We start from the raw sequence: 26995 nt of genomic DNA, 5'->3' as shown, positions 1-26995 counted from the left end.
CCCTGGAGCTGGGTACAGGTGCCCTGAGCAGTCTCTCAGGGAGGATGGGGCCACCTGCCTGGTGGCTCTGACACAGAAATGATGAGCTGAAGCCCTGTGATGGTGGCCGGCCGGCTCAAAGCCTCCGAGTGCCTCAGCCTCTGTCCCCAGGAGCGTTTATCCCAGGCCCTGTTTCAGGGTGTGAAGATGGGTGCCGGTGATGTCCTGGTGCCTCCGTCTGGCTCCCACTTCAAGGTTGTGATGCCTGAGGTCAGGGACCACCTGAAGGCCTTGGCAGAGATCTCAAGGGACTTTGTGTTCCATCTAGTGTTGCCTTAGGGCTACAATGTGCTGTGGTTTGGGGGCAACAAGGTTATGGTATGCCACTGGTTAAGCGAGTAAAGTGTTAAAGCACGTTATTGTTATGGACAGAATGTGGGTTTGCTGACCTGGGTTCCTGGGGTAATGGTAGTGTGATCTTGTGTTCTGTGTGTGGTTTTTTTTTTTTGTGGAGAGTGCCTTTTCTCAGCTTTTTAGCCTTTGCAGGGTTTGGATGGGGGCCATTGGTTTGTGTACAAAGTTTCTTCTGGTTGTTTTTCTGCTGTGCTGGTGGATGGTGGTGTTTTTTCTGTCTTGAAACCATCGTTACTGGTCTAATATATCTCCTGCAGGTCAGGCAGTGTCACTTCTTGTGTGGTCTGACTCATTTCTGGTGAGTTGGTAGGTAGGTATGGAGGACTTGTGGTCCCTCCATGGAGGATGACTGCTAGAGGACTAAGAGGCAGATCTGTGGAGGGGTGAGAGGACTGCTGGCCCATAAGCAGTGACTGTCAGAGGACTAAGTGTACTTGAATTTACGTGGGCTTCCAAATTCATGGTTGTTTCTCCTGCCTTGCGGAAGAGCCATGGGAAGTCACCAGCCACACGGAAGGACAAGGGGTTTCCCAAGGCTACGTGGCTTTTTGGGGTTTGCTTTTGAGTAAGAAAGTCTTGTCTCTACATGAGCGCAACTGTGAACGGTCAATTTTGCTGACTTTAGAGAGCAGGGAGCTGCACTTTTGTGCTGTGCCTCACATGGCTGTAAGGACAGAGTGAGAACCAGCAAGAGGATTCCTTCCTGTCACCTTCTCCAGGGGAACAGTGCTGCACTTTCACAAGGTGAGCTCTGGTTCTGCATGAGTGCACAAGTTTTTGGTCAATTTTCTCACCACAGGAAGCAGGGAGCAGAACTTTTGCTCTGTGCCTCATCACATGGCTTCCAGGTCAGGGTGAGAAACAGCCAGAGAATTCCTCCCTGTCACCTTCTCCAGGGGAGCACTGCTGCACTTTGTCAAGGTGAGTTTCTTTGGGCTGTACATGATTGCCAATGAAAAGAGGTCAATTTTCTCACCACACAAAGCAGGGAGAAGAACTTTTGCTCAGTGCCTGACAGGGCTACCAGGGCAGGGTGAGAAGCAGCAAGAGAATTCCTTCCTGGAACCTTCTCCAGGGCAGCCATGCTGCCCTTTCCCAAAATGTATTTTTTGGGCTCTGCATGAGTGCAAAAGGTTTTGGTCAATTTTTCACCACAGAAAGCAGGGAGCAGAACTTTTATGATGTGCGTCATATGTCTGCCAGGGCAGGTTGAGAAGCAGCAAGAGGATTCCTTTCTGGCACCTTCTCCAGGGGAATTTCCCAGTTCCCGAGAGACTGCTGGTGCCGGCTGCAAGGGCGCTCCCAGACAAAGGGTGGTCCTGTGTGATGCTGGGGTTGGAATTGGTGATGTCTCCTTTCCTTAGTCTCGTTAAGGCTTTGCAGTGACAATTTGGTGCTTCGCTCCTATTGCTCTTTTATCATATCGCTCACAGTAACTGCCACTGGTTCCTTTTATCATATTGCATGCTATTTTCTTTTATTGCAATATAAGAAACTGCATTTGATATATTCCATTATTTGATATACTTGATAGATTTGATTATATTTGATGTGGAGTTCAGCTTTGCTGTGTATCCAGTCAGCCAGCAAAACATAATTCGGCGTAGTCGGCAGCGTACAAAGTAAAAATCTCTCTATTTAGGAAAAAAAAAATGTTCCTCGACTTGCTATTGTCAGGTGGGAACCATTGCCTTATGGTGTTTGGGCCAGAGTGGTCTGGTGGTGCTGGGCAGTTGGGCCATGCCAGGGACAGAGGGGCGGGGGCAGGGGAGGGGGCGGGGGGAAGGGGTTTAGGGATGGACGGGTGGGAATTGATGAAGGATTTTAGGGATGGACCGGGGTGTGGGGGTGTTTGTGGGTATGGGGGTGGTGGTGGGTGTGTGTGTGTGCCCCACCCCGCAGCTCCCCTCGACTGCTTCCTCCTCACCAGCACCTGCTCAGCACCCCAGAGGGGCTTCCCGGAGAGTTCCCGGAGAGCCGGGGAAGGGGCTGTCCTGCACCGCCCCTCCAGACGGGCGCCGCGCAGGCAGACCCCCGAGCCCCGCTGAGGGAGGGCAGCGCCGCTGGCCGCCCCCCTCCCGCCGCGTCTCCTCACCTGCGCCCCGCGCCTCGCGCAGCCAGCGACCCCGACCGCCGCTGCCACGCGCGCACAGCTGGCGGGAAGAGGCGGCCCCTCGGCCTCGTGCCCAGCACAGGCTTCGCTGCAGGCCTACGAGAGGTAAAGCCGGTCCCGGGGCACCATCCTGGTGAAGAAGAGAGAAGTGCGTGACCTGCCAACACAGGGGTGGCCCCGCCCCCATGCACCCTTTGGTCGGTTGCTATGGGAACGAGTCGGGCTGTTCCCCTGGCAACCGGCTGACAAAGGGCACACAGGGGAGGGACCACCCGTATGTTGGGAGGTCACACACATCTCTTCTTGACCACGATGGCGGCAGGCCCCTCGGCCTCGTGCCCAGCACAGGCTTAGCTGCGGGCCTACTAGAGGTAAAGCCAGCTTGGGGTGTCCCCCTTTCCAAGAGGCTTCTTAGGTTGCACATCCTCTGCCTTCCTAACGAGGAGCTCTGGTTTTGATGCCCACTGTGCTATCAGGAAAAATCCCCCCTCAGTTTCTGTGTGGTTCAGCAAGAGAACAGGGCAGCAGACTGGCCCTGTAGGCGCTTCTCAAGAGGCCGGCTGGAAAAGTGCTCAGGAAACACGTCATTTGCCTTCCTGGAGTGACTTGTGTGCATCTTGAGTGGTGCTGGTAACAGTGTTGCCTCCTCTGTCTCTTCCAGTGGCATACCCGGATTGTGTGTGTGCGTGGGAAGTCGGCGATGAGCTCGGTGGCAGTTTTGAGCCAGGAGAGCTTTGCCAAACACCGCAGTGGCTTGACGCAGCAGCAGGTGAAAGGTGAGAAGACACAGCTGAGTTCCTGTGATGTGCCTCTAAATAGAGACTGCGCAGGCAAGGTTCCTTGCTGTTAGCCAAGCTCGCTCCATGCCTCCGGCTCCCCCTAAGTGTCCAGGCACGGCGTTCGCCATTCCTAGGCTGGCGGCCTGCCAGACTCTGGCTTTCCACCAACAGGAGCACATCGGTGGTGCTGCACAGTGCAGGGCCAGGCGGAGGCAAGCCTCAGATCTTCACAGAGCTCTGGCTAGCAACGCTGTCAGCCGTGGGGCAGGTCATGTGCAAGCAGGGGTCATTGGGCTGCAAGAGAGCCTCGTGGGATCAGTGTGCTGGATTGTCACTTCCTCCTTTGCTCAGCCAGGTGCTGGGGAAAGTCAGTATAACCGTATTGGCTGACTCACTGATGGGTCTCGGCACCCATTCTCCAGCTGCGAGCTGGCCCGCTTGGCACAGCCCAGTGCCCAGCTGAGTCGAACATAAGCTACAGGCTTTCCCTGGACTCTGCCCCAACTAGAGTGCTTCTGCTTCTCTCTGCCTTCTTCCTGGGCATGTGTCTGTCCTGTCCCCTTCTGACCTACAGCCTTGCTGTGTCCCTTTGATTTCTTTCTCCTTGGCCTGTTGTCCCCTGATGAAGCTCCTCTCAACAAAGCTGGCGATAATGTGCTGTGTTTGCTGCCACCATTCACTTGCACGGTTGCTTCCTGCATCCATAGCGGCACCTACTGCAGTCTGTGCTGTGCTGAGCTCAGCTGTGCTCCCGACTCGGCTGCTCTCCACAAGCATAACTGTAGCAGGGTGAATAGTAGTGCACAAGTCCTTTGTTGTCCCTCTTTGATGATGCCTCAATAGAGTTGCACTGCCTATGAATGGGGGCGTTTCTGTGGGGAGAGCATCTCATTGGCCTTGTTTGCTTCACCCCAGTAACAGCTTTAAACTCGGAAGAAGAGAAGGATCCTCCCACCTACGAGGAAGCCTTCCCTGCGCTCCCTGAAAAAGCACCATGTTTGGAAGCTGCCCGGGAACCTGCTGGGCCCTGGAGCAAAATCCGGCCAATAAAGGCTTCTGTCATCACTCAGGTTGGTGGGAGTGGGTGTCTTATCTCCCTCCTTTTCATCCCTCCAAAAAGTAGGTGAAGCGAAGCTTTCCCTGGAGTATGAAATCCCTTAGTGTGCCAGAGTAACTGCCTCTTTGCTGTCCTTTGCCCTGGGGCACAAGGAAGACTGCGGCTGAATGCTAGGACGGCTCTGGAGGGGGAGGGATGTGTTGAAAACTGCCCAGACAAAGCTCTGCATCCCTGTTGCACAGACAGCTGGAACAGGCCTGAAGGGAGGATTGCAGAGGGAGGCACTGACAATCAAAAGCACACTGACACCTTGCTGTGCCCTGCTTGTGTCTGTCCCGTGGCTGAGCAGGTGTTCCATGTGCCACTGGAGGAGAGGAAATACAAGGACATGGATCAGTTGGGAGAAAGCAAGCAGGCCAAGATCTGCCTTGACATCATGCAGAAGACGGGAGCTCACCTGGAGCTGTCTCTCGCAAAGGACCAGGGCCTTTCGATCGTGGTCTCTGGCAAGCCGGAAGCAGTCACGAAGGCTCGGAAGCAGATTGTCGCTCGACTGCAGACTCAGGTGAGGGCATCTAACTGTTTCTGCCTTCATCTTTGCTCTTCCCCAAGACTCGCAAATGCTTTGAGACCCTTGGGCCCATGTGCTTGTAAGCCAAAGAGGTGTGTTGTTACATGACTAATTCAGCTTTGCCATACGTTTTCAAAGCACCCAATTGGCAATTTGGAATAGGAATGAGGCTTAAAATAGGGTTCCAAGGTAATTACAGGCCGTGGTGTTGCATGAAGCGTGGAGTCTGCGATCTCTGGAACATTTGAGTTGCAACCAGTGACTTTGTGCTGAGGTGCTGGTGCTGGAGGGGGTGCAGGAGCCTCACACACAAAGCTAGTAGTGTGTGAGAACGGGACTGTGCTTTTCCTGAAGCCCTTCAGAGAAGAACGTGGAAGGCTGGGAGAAAGAAAAGTAGAGAAAAGGAAGTCCTGCCAAAAGCCAAAAGCTTCGGGTCAGGGTTCTGCCTTGTGTAGCTCAAGGCACACTGGTAAGGAGCCACAACCCTGTTGTTTCGGTTGCTTCAGTCCTCTAGGTTTTGATCTCTTACCTTAAGGTTCTTGAGCTCATAGTCAAGGTGGTAGCTCTTGTTAGGATGTATCGCAGCCAGGTGTTGCAGTGTGTTTTAAAGTATAATGCCAAAGGTAGGTAATGCGATGTTAATACCATGTCTGCTTAGTGCTGTTCAGCCCCTGTGTCATACCCTGCCAGAGGAAAGAGAAAGGAACAAAACCCTACATCCACAATGTGCATCTGAAAAATCAGTTCAGGTCGTGCCGCCACAGATCCGTGAGCCACTGTTCCCAAATATACCTCCTACTGCCCTGGCCCCAGGTCTGGAAGGTGTGTCTGTATTCCAGCTTCTCTTACGCTTGGCTGGCTTCAGGACAGGAACACAGAGCTGAAAAGTCACACCGAGTGATCTTTTCTTCATCTTTCATTTTTCCATTATAGCTTGAATGTTCATTGTCTGATTGCTGTTAGTGGTTACCTAATCACAGGGACCAGGAGCACGATAGCAGTCATCAGCTACCAGACCTGTACAAACTCAGTGAGAAGGGAAGAAGTCAGGAAGCCCTTGTATAGACCAGCCCTTTAATGGTAGATTGAGAAGGACCCCTTTTGCATGTGGGGCCTTCTAGAAGCAGTCCCAGGAGCAGCACGTGCTACACTTGAAGACACCTTAGCACTTAAGTAGCGGTGAGCATCTGCTAGCTGCCTGCCTCCTGCAGTAGGTTTCTGGTGTTGAATTTCTCTTTCCTAGGAGTCATACTGTATGTCTTGTTCTCTGTAGCCTTGGCAGCAGGTGTCAGAGTTCAGATAAACTCCAGCTGTGCGCTGTCATCTCAGTTGTTGTCTGGTGTCTTACACTGGAGGAGAGGCACCTCCTCGTCTGTGTCGGAAGGCCTTTGCTAATTCAGAGTACCGCTCCTGTGCAAACAGAAGGGTTTTGAGGGAAAGGTGGGGTCTATACTCCTGGCACGGAGGCGCTGTAGATCAACTGGTACAGTGTCAGCCCTCAGACAGAGTGTGCTGGGAAGGCGTTGTGTTTGCTCTGAGGAGCAGTACCACTGAGCAGCGTCTACCTTGCTTTCCCTGGCTCTGTTCCTGTGGATCTGCCAGTGCAGGCAAGGCTTTTCACAGATGCTTGGTTCTTCTGCTGCAGGCTTCGGCAACAGTTGCCATCCCCAAGGAGCACCACCGTTTTGTCATTGGAAAGAAGGGTGAGAAGCTGCAGGACCTGAAGCTCAAAACTGCAACCAAAATGCAGGTCCCCCGCCCAGATGACCTCAGCAACCAGATCAAGATCAGCGGCACTAAAGAAGGGATTGAGAAGGCCCGGCACGAGATCCTGCTTATCTCCGCTGAGCAGGTACCTCAGTACTGTGATCTCTCTCATGGCATTGGCTGCTCAGCCATTTTGCTTCCCCGTGGTGTAGTCGGAGTTTGCAGCCACCGTGGCTACAGTCAGTGGCTAACGTTAGCCTGAACGGAGACGTATGCTGTGCCACTCGCTGGCTGTGTGAGCACCGCTGCCAGGTCCTGAAACTTCTTGTGCTGCGTTTTGTCCATCTCTGAAGCCAAAACAAGCATTTGAGAGTTGAAGCGACGCGTCTTAGGTGCCAGCTGAGATAAGGCAGGAGATCACAGGGGTGAATATCGTAAACAAGGAGCAGCAGCAGCAACCGTATTTGTAGATTGAAAGAGGTGGAGATCTACAAGCCCGCCAACTGAGAAGGTTGCTTGGGCCAGAGTGTCAGGCAGGACACCCCTGGGAACTTAGCTGTGCCTGGCAGAGACTGTAATATAGAGGGCAGTTCCCACCAAGGTCTGTTGTGGGCTCTTCCAGGATAAGCGTGCCGTGGAGCGGCTGGACGTGGAGAAAGTGTACCACCCTTTCATTGCTGGCCCTTACAACAAGCTGGTGAGGGAGCTCATGCAGGACACAGGGACGCGCATCAACATTCCTCCACCCAGTGTCAACAAGACCGAGATAGTCTTCACCGGAGAAAAGGAGCAACTAGCCCAGGCTGTGGCTCGAGTTAAGAAGATCTATGAGGAGAAGGTACGGATGGTCCATAAAGCTTCCCACCTTCCCCTGGCACCTGCTCCTAGGCACTCTTCCCTTCTTGTTCTACTTTTGTGCATCCCTCCGTTGCATCTGGCTCAGAAGCCCTTGCAGTACATGACCCCGAATCCTACCGTTTCCTCACTCGGCAGAGTGGGAGCCGGGCTGATACTATCCGGGACGTGACAGATTACTCGCTTTTCTGTACCGTGGGACTTAGCAGGCCACCAAGAGCTCCCCTGGCTCTTGTTCACACCGGGGCTACTAAGGAAGGAAAGAAGTGTGAAGTCTACAGTGGTGGCCAGCTGACAGTATCAAAGTTGCTACCTAAGTAGAAGTTGCTGAAGAGCGAATGTCACTCCAGTTTATTTCCCACAGCCAACGCTGCTGTGAATATCCTTGTTGTGGGTTGCTGGGCTGTTTTTCCTCGTGGTTAGGTCTGTATTTGTACCGGTCTGGATTTCAACAATCGGCTTATAGCCTGCACAGTGTTGCATCACAGCACTGCCTGGGAGACGGCTGGGAGTTGAACCCTGCTGTCCAACGGGGGGACGGGGGGGACGACAACGACAACGACATGCCTGTGTGTGCGTGTGGTCTCTTCCATGCCGTGTCCCAGGGAGCTTGACACAGCATGCTAGTTTTGTACTTCCCCTGTGAATTTTTGAGCACAAGGCTTTCTGTAGGCAGGGGCCCAAGGGGTGCTAGGGTACTGCCGAGCCACTGTGCTCAGCTTGGCTTTGCTCTTTGCTGGGTGCAGAGTCTGACTGCATCTTGTGCCTCTTCCTGTCGCTCTTGTCCTTCCCCGCCCCCTTGTGATTGACGCCTCAGTGTCTCTGCCCCTACAGAAAAAGAAGACTACTACTATTGCAGTGGAGGTGAAAAAGTCTCAGCACAAGTATGTCATCGGCCCCAAGGGGAATTCCCTGCAGGAGATCTTGGAGAAGACTGGAGTCTCTGTCGAGATCCCACCCATTGACAGTAGCTCGGAGACGGTGATACTGCGAGGCGAGCCTGAAAAACTGGGGCAAGCATTGACTGAAGTCTTTGCAAAGGTACTGACAAGATGGGCTAGGCCTCCTTTGAAGGTCCCATGAAGATACATTTGTGAGCACTGACGGCTGTAGCGGGGGTGCTCTCTCTTGGGCCATTAGAGGTGCAGCTTAGAAGTCAATACCGGAGGTGCAGCATGGGAATTGGAACTGAATTGTTGGGAAGGCCTCTTCCAGTTTGTCCATCAAACAGCTTCTCTGTTTTTCTGTCTCTCAGGCCAACAGTTTTACCGTCTCCTCGGTCTCTGCCCCCTCTTGGCTTCATCGTTTCATTATTGGAAAGAAAGGACAGAACCTGGCCAAAATAACTCAGCAGATGCCAAAGGTATGGATGAGCTGGTTAGCTTAGCACCCCCGGCGTAGAAAAAGGTTTAGTCCAGATCACTTGTCACGGGAGAGAGAGGTGTATTCTAGCGTGGGTAAACCCAGGGGGAAATGACACAGATCTTTGCTGTTCAAGGGAACCCTCTCTTTTACTGCTGCAAACACTGCTCATCCTATGTTATTGTCATGGGTTGAGCCCTTCCAAGGAAGCTTTATGTGGTGCTGTTTTGAGAACTGATGTAGCAGGATACCTGGAAATGCTGAGTGCAGCAAGGCTTCTCCCTGGTGAGTTAGACGGTATCTAGATAAAGGCTAGATGAGTAAACTTCTCCAAAGCCCTTGCAGAAACCGGGACAGCACCAGAGCCTTGGGCTCTAGGCACTGCCATATGGCCGACATCGTTAAGTTACTGACTTGGGAAATTGTGGGGATTTTGTTTGGGCTTTTTGGGAAGAGGCGCATCTCTTAGTGGCAGGGATCGATGGTCTAGGCCTGACCAAGAGCATTGGCCTGGCTTGGATCTTGGCAAATTCTTAAGAGATTCATTGTCTTTCACCTCAAGGTTCGCATCAAATTCACTGGAGGAGAGGATAACATCACTTTGGAAGGTCCTACAGAAGATGTGCATGTGGCTCAGGAACAGATTGAAGCCATGGTCAAGGAACTGATGAGCTGGAGTTACTAGTTCCAGTAAGAAACTGGGGGAAGAAGGTGCAACAGAGCAGAGGGGCCCCTGCTTAGGGCCCTGCTTAGGGCCAGAAAAAATTAGAACTTGTTTTTTGGCAATTGTTCATTGAAACACGTACTTTGTGTGCTAACGCAAACTGTCAGCATTCCTAGAGTTGTATGTAACATGCTGCCTGTGTGGCTGAGGGCTGCCCGGCAAGTGTGATGTGTGTGAGAGACACAGTTCAACTGTGAAGTGAGTGGGGGGTCCCGATCTGCGTTTCCGTGTTCCCCGCGAGGGGGCCGGCCAGAGACGGACGAAGCGATTGAAAAGTCGACGTATGAAGTGGTGGAATGCACTATTAGAACGGGGAACTGTGGACCAAACACCAGAACGAATATCATTTGGGAAAAGCACGAACGCGGGGCTCCAGGTCAGTAAAGGGGAGTCAGAGGCCTTGGGAATACAGCCTATTAAACCCTGTTCCACAGGCAGTAACGTAACATTTGAGAACCGAACGGCAAGTCAGGAAGATCCTTTCTTGCTGTGGCAGGCTGCTTGTGTAAGGCTTTTATTGTCTGCTCAGGATGCTGGAGTAAATGAAGAGAACCAGTCCTTTGGGCGGGAGTGCTGAGGCAAGGCACTTTGTGAAGCGTTCTCCAAAGCAAGGGCAACCAAGTCACGCCTCGTCCTGGCTTTGTGGCTTTAGCAGTGCTTCCTGGCTCTTATTGTTGCAGGTGCTGTTTTCCTGCCTGAAGCCCTGGGGCTCCTGGGTAGCCGCCACCCCCCCAGCCCGCAGTTGCTGTCCTCAATAAAATGATCTTTCCTCTCTTCTGACTACGTCTGCCATGTGATAATTGGGGACTGGGCAGATATTGTTTGGTGGTGCGTCCTAGGGGAGGACTTTGGGATCATCCCTTGGCCCAGACTCCTTGCCAGTGGGCATCACGGCTGAGCTTTATGACTCACAGCACAGTCACACAGGGAGGTGGGGGCCGGATGGCACCTCTGGAGGTGTCACTGTCCCCTCAGCTCCTGCTCGGATTCTGGCTAAGACACAGCCTGTGCTCAGGCTCGATGGATGCTCCACTGGGGAGCAGCGCCATTAGCTCAGAGCCGGGACAACACGCAGGCAGACACGGTGCCGCCGCTGACCATCACCTGCAGCTCGCTGTCCCCTGCGGCCGTCATCCCTGCACACTGACTGATGGGCAGTTTCTCCAGATGCCCACACTCAGGGCAACGGTATAAAGCAAACTGCCACGCTGGCCACTACAAATACGTCGGCTCGCCCAAAAAGCTTCTCCAGCAGCTCCAACAGCAGCCGGATTGCTGAGGCTTTTGTGCGTCCAAGTGTGATACGGGTGACGCCCGCACCCTGATGGAGGACGAAAGATGAGCACTCTCACCATCAACCAGCTAACTGTTGCTCATAGGCTGCTGTGGTTCAAGCGGGGCCGCCAGCTGTGCAACACACAGCTGCTCGCTCCCTCCCTCCCTCCCCAGGGGGATGGCAGGGAGAACTGGGAGGCTCAAAGGGAGAAAACTCGTAGGCTGAGGCCAAGGCTTTGATGTGTGCAGGGGAACGTGCTGGTGCAGTTTGTGATTGAAAACTGCGGGGACATCTTTGGGGAGGAGGTGGCCGGCCCCTCCCCTCCATCAGCCGAGGAGGTGCCAGCACCTGTGGACAGGTGCACAGGTATGAGGAGGGGCTGAGGGTTTTCAAAATCTGGGGCTTCTGGTCCAATTCCTTATTGTGCTGCTGGTGGATTTTGGTTTAGGTGTTGTCCACTTCCACGAGGTCACTTTGCTGCACGTGCTTTTGTGTTCCATGGGTGCGTTTGGAAGATCAAAGGAGCCGTGCAGGTGAAGCAAACGCAGAGCCCCAGGCAAAAGACTTCTTGCACACAGCACCCTCTCTGTTCATCCTCTACAGAGAAGCAGGGGCAGGTATGGTGGTGAAATCAGAAATAGTAGAGGGATGTCAGGCCAAGAAACACTGACACGTTTCTCATGTATGACAGTAGTTTCTGATAGGTCCAAGCAGCTGCTGTGCCTCCTCCTGTCATTAGATCTCTTGTCTGTTTGACTTTTCCCACCCTCTAATGATAGAGAAGAAAAACCAGAAAGGTTGTTTCTCAGATGCATTGGGAATGTGCTTAATCAATCTAAATACCTACAAGAAGTCAAATACAAAATCGCAGATTTAAAAATAAAAGGCTCACGCCCCAGAATGGGATAATGCTGCCCAAGGGATAACGGCAGAACCGTGTCCCAGGAAGGCAGAAGCAAGCCCAGCAGAACGAAGCTGGCAAGGGTCTGTCCTACCCTCCAAGGCCCCTCCAGTTTGTGGTGCCCCAGCCCGCAAGAAGGGGCAGCCCATCATCCCAATTCATCAGAGCTCCTGAAGCCTATCTTGCGACCGTGCAAATGTGGATAATGCAAAGCAACCAAAGGGATCTTATTTGAGGAGCTAAGGTAGCAATTTGGAAAACGGTAGCTTACTACTCCAGGTGTCTTGCCACCTTTCAACTTCAACCTTTCCGGTTCAGGCACTTGTACCTTTGCCTCCAACCACCCCCGAGAGCACAGCAGACTCCTCGGTAGACCCGGAACAGCTGATGAGCCTTTCAGAGGAAAGAAGGTAAAATGAGCTCCCTTTGTTTAAAATGAGAACTGATTCCAGTTGATCGTGGTTTTACCTCTCTAATAACACTGTGGAATGTCAAGGTTTGCAGGGTCTTTCGTTTCAGGAAAATGAAAAGCAAAGAAACAGAAAGGGAAAACAGGTCTCTGGAGAAGAGGCTGAAAGCACACCAGAAGAGAAAAGGAGAGAAGAAAAGCTTTTCGAGATCAACCGCTGAAAAAATTCAGGAAGCTCAAGAAGCCCAGGTGTATCCAGACACTGCTGTCCATCTCTCAAAACTCTGAACACTGCACTAAGTGCATGAACTATTTTTAGCGTGCACAAAGATGGCCCCGGATAGGAAGCAGACACCTGCCTTTTGGAAAAAAATGCGTGTCAGCAGGAAACTGCCGTTCCCGATGTTGCAGGTTTGGTTTTGCACTTACTGAAGTACTGTTTGCTCAAGGGTAAGCAGACACCTCGCCACAAGAGCCTCGATCCTTAGCTATTTACCTAGCTACCGAGATAAAGAGGCAAAGTAAGTCCCGCTGTTCTGTCCATGTTAGCAATCCTCACGCTGCCCTGTATCATCTGGATCCCAAATATGCAGCAACGTTGTTCCAGGTCACTACATACGCTTTAGATGCTGGCCCTTTTTCAAAAGGCCGCGGTTCACCTGAGGTAATTTGGGGGCGGGTGGTGGTGTTTGTGGTGGTGGTGTGTGTATTGGGATGGACACTTTTTAGTTTCTTACTTCTTTTTCCCTTACCAGTAAACAGAGGTCTATTTCTCAAGATCTTGAGAAATGTCCTGAAAAAAAGTTTTCATGACTTTTTTGTATATAGTTGAATACTCTTTCAATGTACACTATTTCACTGTTGCTAGAAGTACTATATTCCACTTCACATGGCTTGCTTCAGTGACAGCCTTGTACCGTAAATTCATATCATGTACCCCCTTTTTCTTGGGGTCCATAAGTTGCGATGCCTGCAGTTTGTAGTCCCTGCATGCACAGGCTATCTGCCCTGGCTGAAACCTGACAGGATAACAAACGGTGATTGCTTCAGGCAGCTTCCCTATGCAGATGTCCCCGGAACCCCTTTGGAAGAGTAACCCAGAGAAGGTGCTTCAGGGAAACCGCAGGCACTTCCAAAGCGTGGAACTAATGAGCAGGACATGCACGGGAGAGTCTGTGTTTAGTAGCCACCTTATAGCTTGAAGTGAGCGATTCTTATTTGCTTTCCAAATCCATTTTCCTCCTGCCTAACCCAATTGGAAGAGTGAGTTCCACCGCATTTTTTTGTGATGTACTGAATGTATTCTTTTTTAAAAGCAGGTGCCACCTTCTTGGCTTTGCTTCACGCTTTGTGCTGTCCCTTTTTTCTATGTACAAGAAACCCCACTGAAGACAGAGCGTTGATGGTTCTATTCAGCTGCAGGGGAACTGCCATGGCGGCTGTAAGAGAGGGGCAGGGCCGGGCGCGGGCCGGGGGGTTTATCCGTTCTGAGCCCCTCGACCCCAGCTGCGCATATCTGACAGCCCTGCCTCGCTCACAGCCGCTGTCCCAGAGGGAACAAAGCCCAGGAGAGAAAGTTCTCTGTCGGCTCAGGGGAAGCACCATGCAGGGGTGCAGCACCCTCGTGTTGCAGCCAAAGTGATAAACGGGCCTTGCTTAGCGCAGCTCTCCGTGCAAAAACCTCCGTGGCTGCAAGGATCTCAAGCCTCGACTCTGAGCGCTCGATGGAGCTCCCTCCCAGCCAGCCGAGATTCCCGACCGTCCTGACGTGGCGCTTTCCCTCCCAGCAGCGCCCATGCCCATTGAGTGCCTTTCGCTTGCAGCCGGCTCTAATGCCGGCATCAACCCTGCACTCCAGTTTTTGGCCTCTCTGAGTGTTGCTCACTAGGATAGCCCCGAGAGTGACACCCCCCCACACCCACCCCCCCACCCCCAACCCCCGTGCCGGCTGCCCCCATTGTGTCCATAGGGATAGCGGTTTGCCTGCGGGCATGGTGGGATGGTGTTTCTTCCAGGAACCACATGGGTGGCAGGGTGAGCCCTGGGGGGGCTTGCGCCGCCCGGGCTCACAGCTGGGGAGGCGGATTCCCCGCTCGCAGGGGCTGGGGGCGAGGGGAAGTGTTTTAGGGACGGACCGTGGGGGCCGGAGGGAGGGATTTGAGGGACGGACGTTGAGGAAGGCCTCATCCCTGCCGAGATGGCTCAGGCCCAGGGCAGGGCTCTTCTCTGGATGCCACGGGGTCGACTGCAAAGGAGCAGGCTGCCCCATGCAGGGAGCAGGTGCGTGCCGGGGCTGCCAGGGGCCCTGCCTGCCTGTTCCCAGCCCAGCCCCAGCTGGGGCCAGCCCTGCGCTGCAGCCCTGGGGCCGAGGCGCAAGGAGCCGGGCATTGCTGAGGGTGCTGCACCCTGACGGGCCCCGCCGCCAGCTGCCGGCTGCCCTGGGCTGCCCCTCGCTCTCCCCAGCTCTGCCTGCTGCCAGTGCCGGGGTACCACCACGGGGCTTGCCCCCTGCCCACAGCTGCCCTGACCCACGTCTGCAGCTGTACGTGGTGCCCACATCGCACAGCTGGGGCGGGGGTGGCAGGTCTCTCTGGTGGCAGCCTGGGGCTGGGGCCAAAGCCAAGCCCATCCCTCGCTTGTGATCTTTGTCCCCAGGGAGAGCCAGTGCAGACGTGTGCTGCGCTGGGGAGTGTCCCACGGGGAGGTGACGGCCGACTGCAGAGCAGCACTGAGACCCGCGCGACAGCAACAGCAGCCGGTGGCTGCAGAGCAGCCCAGGGGAGCTGGTTCCCTCGACGGGCCCCAAAGCAGCCTTCCTCAGCCCCTGCTTTTGGTGACATGTGGAGCAGCGCAGGGATGTCTCTCAGGCTTCCAGGCCTGAGGAGGCTTTCCTCCCCAGGGGCACTGTCAGAAATCCTGCTCCCAGGATTAAAGCACCCCTCCCCCCATGGATCCGAGGCTGTGTATCCAGCCCCCTGGAGCTGGGTACAGGTGCCCTGAGCAGTCTCTCAGGGAGGATGGGGCCACCTGCCTGGTGGCTCTGACACAGAAATGATGAGCTGAAGCCCTGTGATGGTGGCCGGCCGGCTCAAAGCCTCCGAGTGCCTCAGCCTCTGTCCCCAGGAGCGTTTATCCCAGGCCCTGTTTCAGGGTGTGAAGATGGGTGCCGGTGATGTCCTGGTGCCTCCGTCTGGCTCCCACTTCAAGGTTGTGATGCCTGAGGTCAGGGACCACCTGAAGGCCTTGGCAGAGATCTCAAGGGACTTTGTGTTCCATCTAGTGTTGCCTTAGGGCTACAATGTGCTGTGGTTTGGGGGCAACAAGGTTATGGTATGCCACTGGTTAAGCGAGTAAAGTGTTAAAGCACGTTATTGTTATGGACAGAATGTGGGTTTGCTGACCTGGGTTCCTGGGGTAATGGTAGTGTGATCTTGTGTTCTGTGTGTGGTTTTTTTTTTTTGTGGAGAGTGCCTTTTCTCAGCTTTTTAGCCTTTGCAGGGTTTGGATGGGGGCCATTGGTTTGTGTACAGAGTTTCTTCTGGTTGTTTTTCTGCTGTACTGTTGGATGGTGGTGTTTTTTTCTGTCTTGAAACCATCGTTACTGGTCTAATATATCTCCTGCAGGTCAGGCAGTGTCACTTCTGGCGTGGTCTGACTCATTTCTGGTGAGTTGGTAGGTAGGTACGGAGGACTTGTGGTCCCTCCATGGAGAATGACTGCTAGAGGACTAAGAGGCAGATCTGTGGAGGGGTGAGAGGACTGCTGGCCCATAAGCAGTGACTGTCAGAGGACTAAGTGTACTTGAATTTACGTGGGCTTCCAAATTCATGGTTGTTTCTCCTGCCTTGCGGAAGAGCCATGGGAAGTCACCAGCCACACGGAAGGATAAAGGGTTTCCCACGGCTACGTGGCTTTTTGGGTTTTGCTTTTGAATAAGAAAGTCCTGTCTCTACATGAGTAGAACTATAAACAGTCAATTTTGCCAACTTTAGAAAGCAGGGAGCAGCACTTTTGTGCTGTGCCTCACATGGCGGCCAGGGCATGGTGAGAAACAGCAAGAGAGTTTCTTCCTGGAACCTTCTCCAGGGGAGCAGTTCTGCACTTGTCAAGGTGAGGGGTTTTTTGGCTCTATGCGATTGCAAATGTGAGGGGTTAATTTTCAGAACACAGATACTAGGGAGCAGAACATTTGTGCTGTGCCTCACATGGCTGCAAGGACAGAGTGAGAAACAGCAAGAGAGTTCCTGCCTGACACCTTCTCCAGGGGAGCACTGCTGCACTTACCCACAGTGAGGGGTTTTTTTGGCTCTGCGTGATCGCAAATGTGAGAGGTCCATTTTCTCACCACAGGAAGCAGGGAGCAGAACTTTTGTTCTGTGCCTCACATGGCTGCTGGGGCAGGGTGAGAAGTAGCAAGAGAATTCCTTCCTGGCACTTTTTTCAGAGGAGCAGTGCTGCACTTTCCCAAGGTGTGTTTTTTTGTCTTTCTATGAGTGCAACCATGATGGGTCAATTTTCTCACCACAGAAAGCAGGGAGCAGAACTTTAGTGCTGTGCCTGACATGGCTGCCAGGGCAGGGTGAGAACAGCAAGAGAATTTTTTCCTGGTACCTTCTTTATGGGAGGAGTGCTGTACTTTCCCAAAGTGACTTTTTTGGGCTCTTAACGACTGCAACACTTAAGGGTTAATTTTGCTCATCACAGAAAGCAGGGAGCAGAACATTTGTGCTGTGCCTCACACGGCTACCAGGGCAGGGTGAAAAGCAACAAGAGAATTCCTTCCTGCCACCTTCTCCAGGGAGCACTGCTGCACTTTGCCAAGGTGACTTTTTTGGGCTATGCATTATTGCCAATGAAAAGAGGTCAATGTTCTCACCACAGAAAGCAGGGAGCAGAACTTTTCTGCTGTGCCTGACACGGCTGCCAGGGCAGGGTGAGAAGCAGCAAGAGAATTCCTTCCTGGAACCCTCTCCAGGGGAGCAGCCCTGCACTTTCCCAAGCCATGTTTTTTGGTTCTGTATGGGTGTTAATGTGCTGTGTCAATTTCCTCACCAGAGAAAGCAGGGAGCAGAACTCTTGTGCTGTGCCTCACATGGCTACCATGCACGGTGGGAAGCAGCGAGAGAATTCCTTCCTGGTACCTTCTCCAGGGGAATTTCCCAGTTCCCGAGAGACTCCTGGCACTGGCTGCGAGGGGGCTCCCAGCCGAAGGGTGGGCCTGGGTGTTGTTGGGGTGGGAATTGGTGATGTCTCCTTTCCTTAGTCACGTTAACACTTTGGGATAACAAATGGATGCTTCGCTCCTATTGCTCTTTTATCATATCGCTCACAGTCACTGCTACTGGTTCCTTTTATCATATTGCATGCTATTTTCTTTTATTGCAATATAAGAAACTGCATTTGATATATTCCATTATTTGATATACTTGATAGATTTGATTATATTTGATGTGGAGTTCAGCTTTGCTGTGTATCCAGTCAGCCAGCAAAACATAATTCGGCGTAGTCGGCAGCGTACAAAGTAAAAATCTCTCTATTTAGGAAAAAAAAAATGTTCCTCGACTTGCTATTGTCAGGTGGGAACCATTGCCTTATGGTGTTTGGGCCAGAGTGGTCTGGTGGTGCTGGGCAGTTGGGCCATGCCAGGGACAGAGGGACGGGGGCAGGGGAGGGGGCGGGGGGAAGGGGTTTAGGGACGGATGGGTGGGAATGGATGAAGGTGTTTAGGGATGGAGCGGGGTGTGTGGGGGTGGGGCAAGGATGTGTGTTTGTGGGAGTGGGTGTATGGGGGGTGGGGTGTGGGGGGAGGTGGGGTGGGGGAGTGGGGGAGGTGGGGGTATGTGGGGGGGTGCGTATTGATACACGGGGGGGGAGGTGTTGAGGCTGTGTGTGTTATTTAGAGAACAGAGTGGGGAGTCTGGGGGAAGGGTTTTAGGGACGGATGGGCAAGGTTGATGAAGGCCTTTAGGGAAGGATGGGAGGGGAGGTGTTGGGGTTGGGGGAAGGACTTTAGGGACGGACCGAGGGTGGGGGAGGGACTTTAGGGCCGGACCAGGGTCTGGGGGAGAAGTTTTAGGGCCAGGGCAGGGAGGTGGAGGTGGGGGATGATTTCAGGAACAGCCTGGGGTGGAGGAGGGTGTCAAGGGAAGTCTTTCAGGGTTGTTTGGGGGGAAGGATTTTAGGGACGGATGTGGTGTCTGGCGGGACGTTTGATGCCACTGTATAGATTCCACTGTATATACATTTATGTCCAGGGATTCTGCTAAGGGGAAGCTGCTGGCTCGGCAAAGGGATAAGATGTCTGAGCTCCCCAGTTGCCACGCTCTGATTTGGTGTGTAGCTCTACGTTAAACACACCTGCGCACAAAGGTTAGGCCAAGCTGACTCTCTAAAGCTGTTAGAAGTGACGAAGTAAGGGACCTCTCATCCAGGGAGTCAGCCTTGGGAAGGATGGGGAACAAAGAATGGGTGGGGAAAAGATCTCCGTTCTCTTCGGTGATGCAGAAAGAGCCTCTGGGTGAGGACGTTGTGGTCGCAGGAGGAGACAAGCCGATAGAGTGCTGCGATCCACGGAAAGTTGGTTGGAATTCGGACAAAGGTAATTGTTGTGGGGGGAGATCGTGACCTCTGACTCAGATAGCCCCCCGAGAGAGGGCAAGGCCCCGCCTGGGGAGCACAGGGAGCTAGTAAAAAACCTCAGCGGTGCTGTCTGAGGGTGTGTGCTCGTTTGCATTAAAGCAAGCAACTTGTAACCCATCCCGTGCCTGACTGAAAATGCATGTGTAATGCGCTATGAGTGTGCAAGTGCTCTGCTGTCCGTAGTGCGTACCCTCGAGGAACTGGGTGAGCACGCTCAGAGGAAACATTCCCCCGTGCTCCCAGCACTGCCATAAAGAATGCCGGCCTTCTGAAACTTGCAAGCAAGTCTTAGAGGGTTTTTCTCCCTGACGACTTTATGGTATCATTCCCACCATACTGGAGAGAGCAAATCTTTTTCTGTTTGGTGGTGAAAGCAGCTTGGGGAGCGTCACTGAAGTGCAGCACTTTTTTAACCTCAGGTCTAAAGTGCCACTGGTCCTACCGTGGAATACATCCTTCCTCAGGCTTTCAGCAAACGGAAAGGATGCATCAAACCCACCCCACAAACATGTCCTGCGCTTTTTTTATCTTTCCTGGAACGTGGGGACATGACCCTGCTGGGCCATCAGGGCCATCTGCCTGGGAGCCAAGATGGTGCCTTTACATTCCAGGCTAAGAACTTACCTTCTTTTTTTCCTTTTCAGTGACTTTAGAGCCATCCTTAGGGAGGCTGGTTAAGCTGGTTTACTGCACAGCTGGTCGCCAGTGGAGGGAAGCGGTAAGCTCTGCTATCGCCTTTGGTGTTTACTTGTTACTGTGTTGCTCATTTGAGTGATCTTACCATGCCCTGGCAAGCAGAAGCTATCACTCCACTTTAGGCCTTGGTCTAAAAGCCATGCAAAGCAATATTGAAAGTCATTCTGAGATGTGGAACAGGCCCCAATGTGCATTTTATAAAAGTGCTTCTTGGCTGCTCTTTACCTTTGTATGGGTGTTTTTCCCTTTTCTCCAGACTGTTGAAGCTCTGAAAGGCGCCAATGAGCTGCTCTCCCTCAGTTTGCTCCTTTGCCTTTGGGGAGTGCGTTTCATGTTTTCTTCATGGCTTTGCAGAGGAGAAAATCCATGAATACACAGCCTTGCTTGAATTGATCTTGCTGGAAAGTGGTTGAAAGCTTATTGCTGCCCCATCTTGCAAATGGCATACATTCTGGTTCTGATTTGATGGGCAGCGTGTCGGCTTGTCGGATAACTGTAGAACGATTCAATTGCTCAAAGCAGCAATGCTGATAGGGAGAGTTTACGTACTTCCTTGCACAAAGCAGTTCTGGGCTTTTTTCCCTCTGCGTGTGTTTCTGTGCAGACATGTGCGTGAAACACAGGTGTCTCTCTGTGCCACAGGTGGGACTGATGACAGCTTTTCATTTCATTTCAACTAGAATTTAAACAAAGATTGTGCCTGCAAAAGAATTTGAGCAGCTGTCCTTGTTTCCCAGAGCAAGCATCCAAGCACTGGGGAGCAGTTTGCAGGATCAGAACCTGAGCCTGCTCTGGGTGGTAAATCCTCAGGAGAGGAAAGAGAAACCCCAATTTTTTCAATACAGATCTAGTTCCCTTAATATTTTGAGCAGCAGAGGGGGGTGAGATGGGGCGGTGTGGTGACAGGAGAGGGACAGGAGAGGGACAGAGGAATGAAGAGAACAGGGGTGGATCTGGGCAGGGAGTGGAGGAAGGAAACCCCTGCTGAAGAGTCAGCAAACCATGAAGTATTCCTATGTGCTAAATTTCATCACACTAGCCTGTTTCCACAGCAAAGACTCCAAAGTTGCCCAAAGAAACAAGGAAAAGAGCAATTGGTACTAGTGATGGCAAACACGATGGAGTTCTTGGCAGCATGAGGAAATAGATAACTACTGTAGGAAGTTCAATGACCTAAACTGATGGAAATAAATCTCTGAAACATTTAGGGCAGCTATTGCGTAATTTTTATGTCTGTCTGACTATATATCGATCGATCGATCAATCGATCTTGCAGAAGACCCAGTTGCAAGACCCTACAGTAATATACCTCTGTTCCTGGTAATAATACTTAGCCCTAAGACTCGACCTTAAGACTCAATATTAAAACTCAACCTTAAGACCTAACCCTGAGACCTAAATTTAAGACTTAAGCTAAGACTTAACCCTAAGACATAATCCTAATACCTAACCCTAACACCTAACCTAAAGACCTAACCCTAGAGACTGAACTCTAAGACTTAACCCTAAGACTTAACCTTAACACTAAACCTTAACACTTAAACCTAAGACTTAACCCTAAGACCGAACCTAAAGACTTAACCTGAAGACATAACCTTGATACATAACCTTAAGAATTAACCATAAGACTGAACCCTAAAGACTCAACCTTAAGACGTAACCCTAAGACTTAACCCTATAGACTTAACACCAAGACTTAACCCTAAGAACTAACCCTAAGACTTAGCCCTCAGACTTAACCTTAAGCCTTAAATCTAAGACTTAACCCTAAGACTTTATCCTGACTCAGTTCTAAGACTTAACCATAAGATTTAATCTTAAGAATTAACCTAAAACTTAACCATTAGGCCTATCCCTAAGACTTAAACCTAAGAACTAACCCTAAGACCTAACCATAAGAATTAACTCTAAGATTTATCCTTAAGACTTAATGCTAGGACTTAACCTTAAGATTTAATCTTAAAACAGCCAGAAGACATAATCCTAATACCTAACCATAAGGCCTAACTCTAAGACTTAAGCCTAAGACTTAACTCTAAGACTGAACTCTATAAACTTATCCCAAAGACTTAACCCTAAGACTAAATCTTAAGACTTAACCCTAACACCTAAACTTAAGACTTAAGCTAAGACTTAACCCTAAGACTTAATCCTAATACCTAACCCTAAGAGCTAACCTAAAGACCTAACCCTAGAGACTGAACTCTAAGTCTTAACCCTAAGACTCAACCTTAAGACTTAACCCTTTGAATCTATCCCTAAGACCTAACCCTAATACCTAGCCTAATGACTTAACCGTAAGACTGAACCCTACGACTTAACCTAAAGACTTAACCATAAAACTTAACCTTAAGACTTAACCCTAAGACTAAATTGTAAGACTTAGCCCTAAAACTTAACCCTACATATAACCTTAAGACTTAACCCTAAAACTTGACCCTAAGACTCAACATTAAGACTTAACACTAAGACCTAACCCTAAGACCTAAAATAATGACCTAACCAGAAGACTGAACCCTAAGACTTAACATTGAGACTTAACCATAAGACTTAACACTAAGACTTAACCCTAAGACCTAAACGTAAGACTTAGCCTTGAATCTTAATCCTACGACTTAAGCCTAAGACTTAAACTTAAGACTTATACTTAAGACTTAAACCTAAGACTCAATCCGTAAGACTTAACCTTAAGACTTAACCCTGAGGCTTAAGCTTAAACTTAACCCTGAGACTTAATTCTAAAACATATCCCCAAGACAACTCTAAGACTTAAACCTAAGACTCAATCCATAAGATTAAACTTAAAAATTAACCTTAAGACTTAAACTTAAGAATTAAACATAAATCTTAACGCTGACACTTAACCCTAAGACGTATCCCAAAGACTTAAACTTAAGACTTAACCCTAAGACTCAAAGCCTAGGACTTAAGATTTAACCTTAAGACTGAACACAAAGACTTAACCCTAAAACTTAAATTTATGAGTTAACCTTAAGACTTAACACTAAGACATAACCTTAAGACATAACCAGAACACTTAAATTTAAGACTTAACCTTAACACTTAACCGTATGACTTAACCTTAAGATTTAACCCTAAGACTTAAATTTAAGACTTATCCTTAAGACTTAACCCTAAGACTTAAATTTAGGTCTTAACCTTAACAGTTAACCCTAAGACATAACCCTGAGACTTAAACCTAATACTTAATCTTAGAGACTTAACCCTTAGACTTAACCTTAAGACTTAACACTAACACTTATAATTAAGACTTGAGCTTAAGACTTAACCTTGTGACTCAACCTTAAAAACTGAACCTGAGACTTAACCCTAAGACTTAACATTAAGACATAACCTTAAGACTTAACCGTAAGACTTAACTCTTAAGATTAACCTTAATTCTTACCCTTAAAACTTAACCCTAAGACTGAACTCTAAGCCTTAAGCCTTACACTTAAACTTAAGACTTTATCTTAAGTCTTTACTCTAAGGCTTAACCCTAAGACTTCATCCTATCTTAACTTAAGACTTACCCCTGAGACTTAAAGATTTTAACACTAAGAATTGACCCTAGGTCTTAAATTTAAGACATAACATTAAGACTTAACCCTAAGACTTAACCTTAAAACTTAACCCTGAGACCTAACCCTAAGACTTAACATTAAGACTTAACCTTAAGACTTAACCAAAAGATTTAACCTTAAAAATCAACCCTAAGACTCAACCTTAAGACTTAACCCTAGGACTTAACACTAACGCTTAACCCTGAGACTTAGCCTTAAGAAGTAACCCTAGGACTTAACCCTGAAACTTAACCTTAAAACTTTAACATTAAAATTTAAGACTTAACCTTAAGACTTAACCCTGAGATTTAACCTTGTACGACTTAACCCTAGGACTTAAATTTTAGACTTCACCCTAAGACTTAACCCTAAAAGTTAACCTTAAGACTTAACCCAAAGACACAACACTGATACTTAATGTTAAGACTTCACCTTAAAACTTACCCCTAAGACTTAACCCTGAGACTTAATCTTAAAGATTTTAACCCTAAGAATTATACCTAGGTCTTAAATTTAAGACTTAACCCTAAGACTTAACCCTAAGATATAACCCTGAGACTTAACCCTAAGACTGAACCCTAAGACTTAACCTTAAGACTTAACCCTAAATCTTAACCCTGAGATTAACCTTGAGACTTAACCTTAAGACTTATCCCCAAGACTTAAAATTAGGACTTAAACTTATGACTTAACCATAAGACCTAACCCTGAGATTAAATCTTAAGACTTTAACCCTAAGACTTAATAGTAATACTTAACCTTAAGACAAAACCCTAAGACTTAACCCTAAGACATAAACCTAAGACGTAAACTTAAAGATGTAACTATAAGTCTTATCCTTAAGACTTAACCCTAAGACATAACCCTGAGACTTAACATTGAAACTTAGCCTTGAAACTTAACCCTGAGACTTAACCCTAAGAATTATCCCCTGTTGCGACGGAGGGAAGACACAGTCACTCAATATGAGTGATCAGCAGACTTCATTTATTGTCCCTTACAGTCACCTTTTATGCCTTGTTATAATTAGCTCATACATATTACAAAAGTTAAGCTCATTATTGGTTAGTTGCCTAAATACCAAGCCCGCCCCTAGTTTCTCTTCTGTAGTTATCTGTTCCCACCTGCAACATTCTTTTCCCACTGCAGTCTTCCTGTTATTGTGTAACTTTTGCTTTACTTCAGATAAGCTGAGAGCGATGTGCATTTTTGTCCAGCCAGCTGGACTATGTCTATGAGACCTTTTTCAGCTAGCCAGTTATCCACAATTCCCCCGTTTTTATTTTGGGCGACATAGGCTTGGTTGACCATTTTCAATAACAGTGTTTTAACACAGGAAAATACACAGCCAACTTATAAAATCTCAGTTCAGAAGGATAATTCCAGAAATACTTGAAAAATAAAGTTAGCTTGAAGCTTTAATTTAGATGCTCTTTCTGTTCCAGTGATATAAAAAGTTTAAAAAATTCAAAGGTAATTTTAAAGTTCTGAACATGGACTAATGCAAGCTCAAAACCCAAAAAGAAACCAAACTGGTGTTTGACTAGGAATATTTGCAAATATTGTAGTGGAAAATCCCTGACCATTAACAATTTTCTGTCCAAATAACAACTGCCCTTATGCAACCAACCAGTCCATACATTTTCTGAAGAATACCTCATTGATATCAAAGAATTAACAAAGGGAAAAAATTAGTTCTAAGCTATATACATTCATAAGTGGATTTTTCAACAGTTACATACAGATTTACACACTAAGCCATAATGGCTTGTAGGTGATACACACAGGAAGAGTACCTTGCTTATCTGTCTGAATGTCTATGCTAAATTTGACAACTATGCCACAAGCCAAGCCTACATGGGTGCTGTATGTTATGCACGTTCCTTAACAAACAGAAGTATAATAGACAAATCCCCAAGATCTAGTCCCCAACCTAATTATATTATTTTGTAGCCAATTAAGGAAATTAACACAAATGTGCATATCTACGTGTGCACACACCTTTTAGTTCAGAACCAATCCGTGATAAAAGGCCTTAGCCTTATGGCATCATCGAATCTTAACAAGTACAGTAATTAAAAATGCAGTCTTACTGTAAGTGCGATTTATGCTGACATTCCCTCAAATGCTACACGTGAGTATTTCTCACTTAACTGCCTCAAGTTAAAATAGTAGTATTTGTTAATATGTATTGAAAAATCATTAATTCTCTACAATAGCAGTTGACTTCCATAACACTATGTAAGCAAAAGAGGCTTAAGATGGGTTTTCTGAATACTAACAATTTATTTTAGACTGTCTAAACTCAGGTCTTGAAAGATTTCACTCTGCCAGACATAGAAACACTGTTGCACTCCAGTTGTGATATCCCTTTTCCCAAGTTGTCACATGCACATCTCGCTCAAGCAACATTATTGTTAAAGTTTCTCTCTGCTACATAAAAGCATATTGCACTTGTAGATATAAAAGACAGCACCCTTACTTAGATTATTACCTTATTACCTCATAACTCTTAGTATACCTTGTATCTCTGATTTCATCACTTCAAAAATTCACCAGGAGCAGATAAAACCACAGCATCAGACTAAACTACACCTTAACTGCTGATTCAAATAAAGGCATTCTCTTCAGATATGCCTAATGTTTACAAATAATTTTGGCTGGTTTTGATCAAAAAACTATTATTACAATAATGATCAAAAATAATAATCCCGTTTGCAAAATGCCTTTAAGCCAGCCTCCTAGTCCCAACCAATTTCCACATTCAGAATACAGCATAAATACAGAATACAGAATAAATTATCTCCATCAAGGCAAAAAGGCTTCATTTTAAACACAGAGATGTTTGCTAGTTCAAGGCAGAAACCCATTTCTTGTAGAGGACATCTGAAGCACTTTTTTTTTTTTTTTTTTTTTGTGGGTTTGTAATCAATTCCGTATTTTTCCTTGAGAAGCTTAAGCTGTTCCTCTTGTTTCAGGAGTGTTTTCAACTCTGATTTGTCGAATAGGTCCGTATTTCCCAAATATATCATACATTTCCTCCGCTGTGATTTTATACGGCAGGTTCCGAATATAGAGGATCCGATTGACCTCTGGGGGCAGCCAGATGTTAGCTCGCTTGGCCGCTTGCATCGCCATGGCGACGATCGGAGGGGGGGGGGGGGGGGGGTGCCGCCTTGGAGAGAAACCGCGGCCGGGAAGGGGCCTGCCGGGCTGCGCGCCGCCGCTCGCCGCTGCCGCGGGGGTCCCGGATGCTATCCCATACGCTAATAACCCGGGTAATTCCTTTCTACAATCTATGTCCTGCACGCTCCGCTTTTCTAAAAAGCATATGAGCGAATCGTACGTCGCTTGTCTCTCCACACCTTCGTCAGCGCTGTTGCAGCCTTTGCGAGACTTCGGCGACGTGTGGCCGGCGGGACCCTCTGTAGGTGCTCCCGGGTGCGGGGACTGTGCCCTTCTGCCTCCTGCGCTGCTTTCAGGACTGGTACCCGAATCTCCGTCGAACCGTGGCTCGCAGGTTCAGCCCTCTCTAGGGTCCCTGTTCGGGCGCCATTTGTTGCGACAGAGGGAAGACACAGTCACTCAATATGAGTGTTCAGCAGACTTCATTTATTGTCCCTTACAGTCACCTTTTATGCCTTCTTATAATTAGCTCATACATATTACCAAGCCCGCCCCTAGTTTCTCTTCTGTAGTTATCTGTTCCCACCTGCAACATTCTTTTCCCACTGCAGTCTTCCTGTTATTGTGTAACTTTTGCTTTACTTCAGATAAGCTGAGAGCGATGTGCATTTTTGTCCAGCCAGCTGGACTATGTCTATGTGAACTTTTTCAGCTAGCCAGTTATCCACAATCCCCAAGACTTAAACTACGGACTTAACCTTTAAGACCTAACCCTGACTCAACCTAAAGATTCAACCTTAAGTCTTAACCCTGAGATTAACCTT

The 26995-nt window shown here is 49.2% G+C and overlaps 1 protein-coding gene across 1 annotated transcript; it reads left to right on the top strand.

Moving 5' to 3' along the window:
• Positions 1–3235: 3235 nt before the first annotated feature.
• On the top strand, positions 3236–7647 carry LOC308057963 (vigilin-like; the record flags this gene model as incomplete). The annotated part of the gene is made up of 4 exons (XM_080411970.1): positions 3236–4355; positions 4692–4907; positions 6559–6765; positions 7243–7647. The coding sequence occupies exons 1-4, from the start codon at positions 4146–4148 to the stop codon at positions 7645–7647; spliced, it is 1038 nt and encodes a 345-aa protein (XP_080268096.1). The 5' UTR covers positions 3236–4145.
• Positions 7648–26995: the final 19348 nt, after the last annotated feature.

Source organism: Falco punctatus, assembly GCF_963210335.1.
Source record: "Falco punctatus genome assembly, contig: scaffold_27, whole genome shotgun sequence".
In the NCBI taxonomy this organism is placed as follows: domain Eukaryota; kingdom Metazoa; phylum Chordata; class Aves; order Falconiformes; family Falconidae; genus Falco; species Falco punctatus.
The sequence above is the reverse complement of the archived record's forward strand: the minus strand, read 5'-3'. Positions and strand labels throughout refer to the sequence as shown.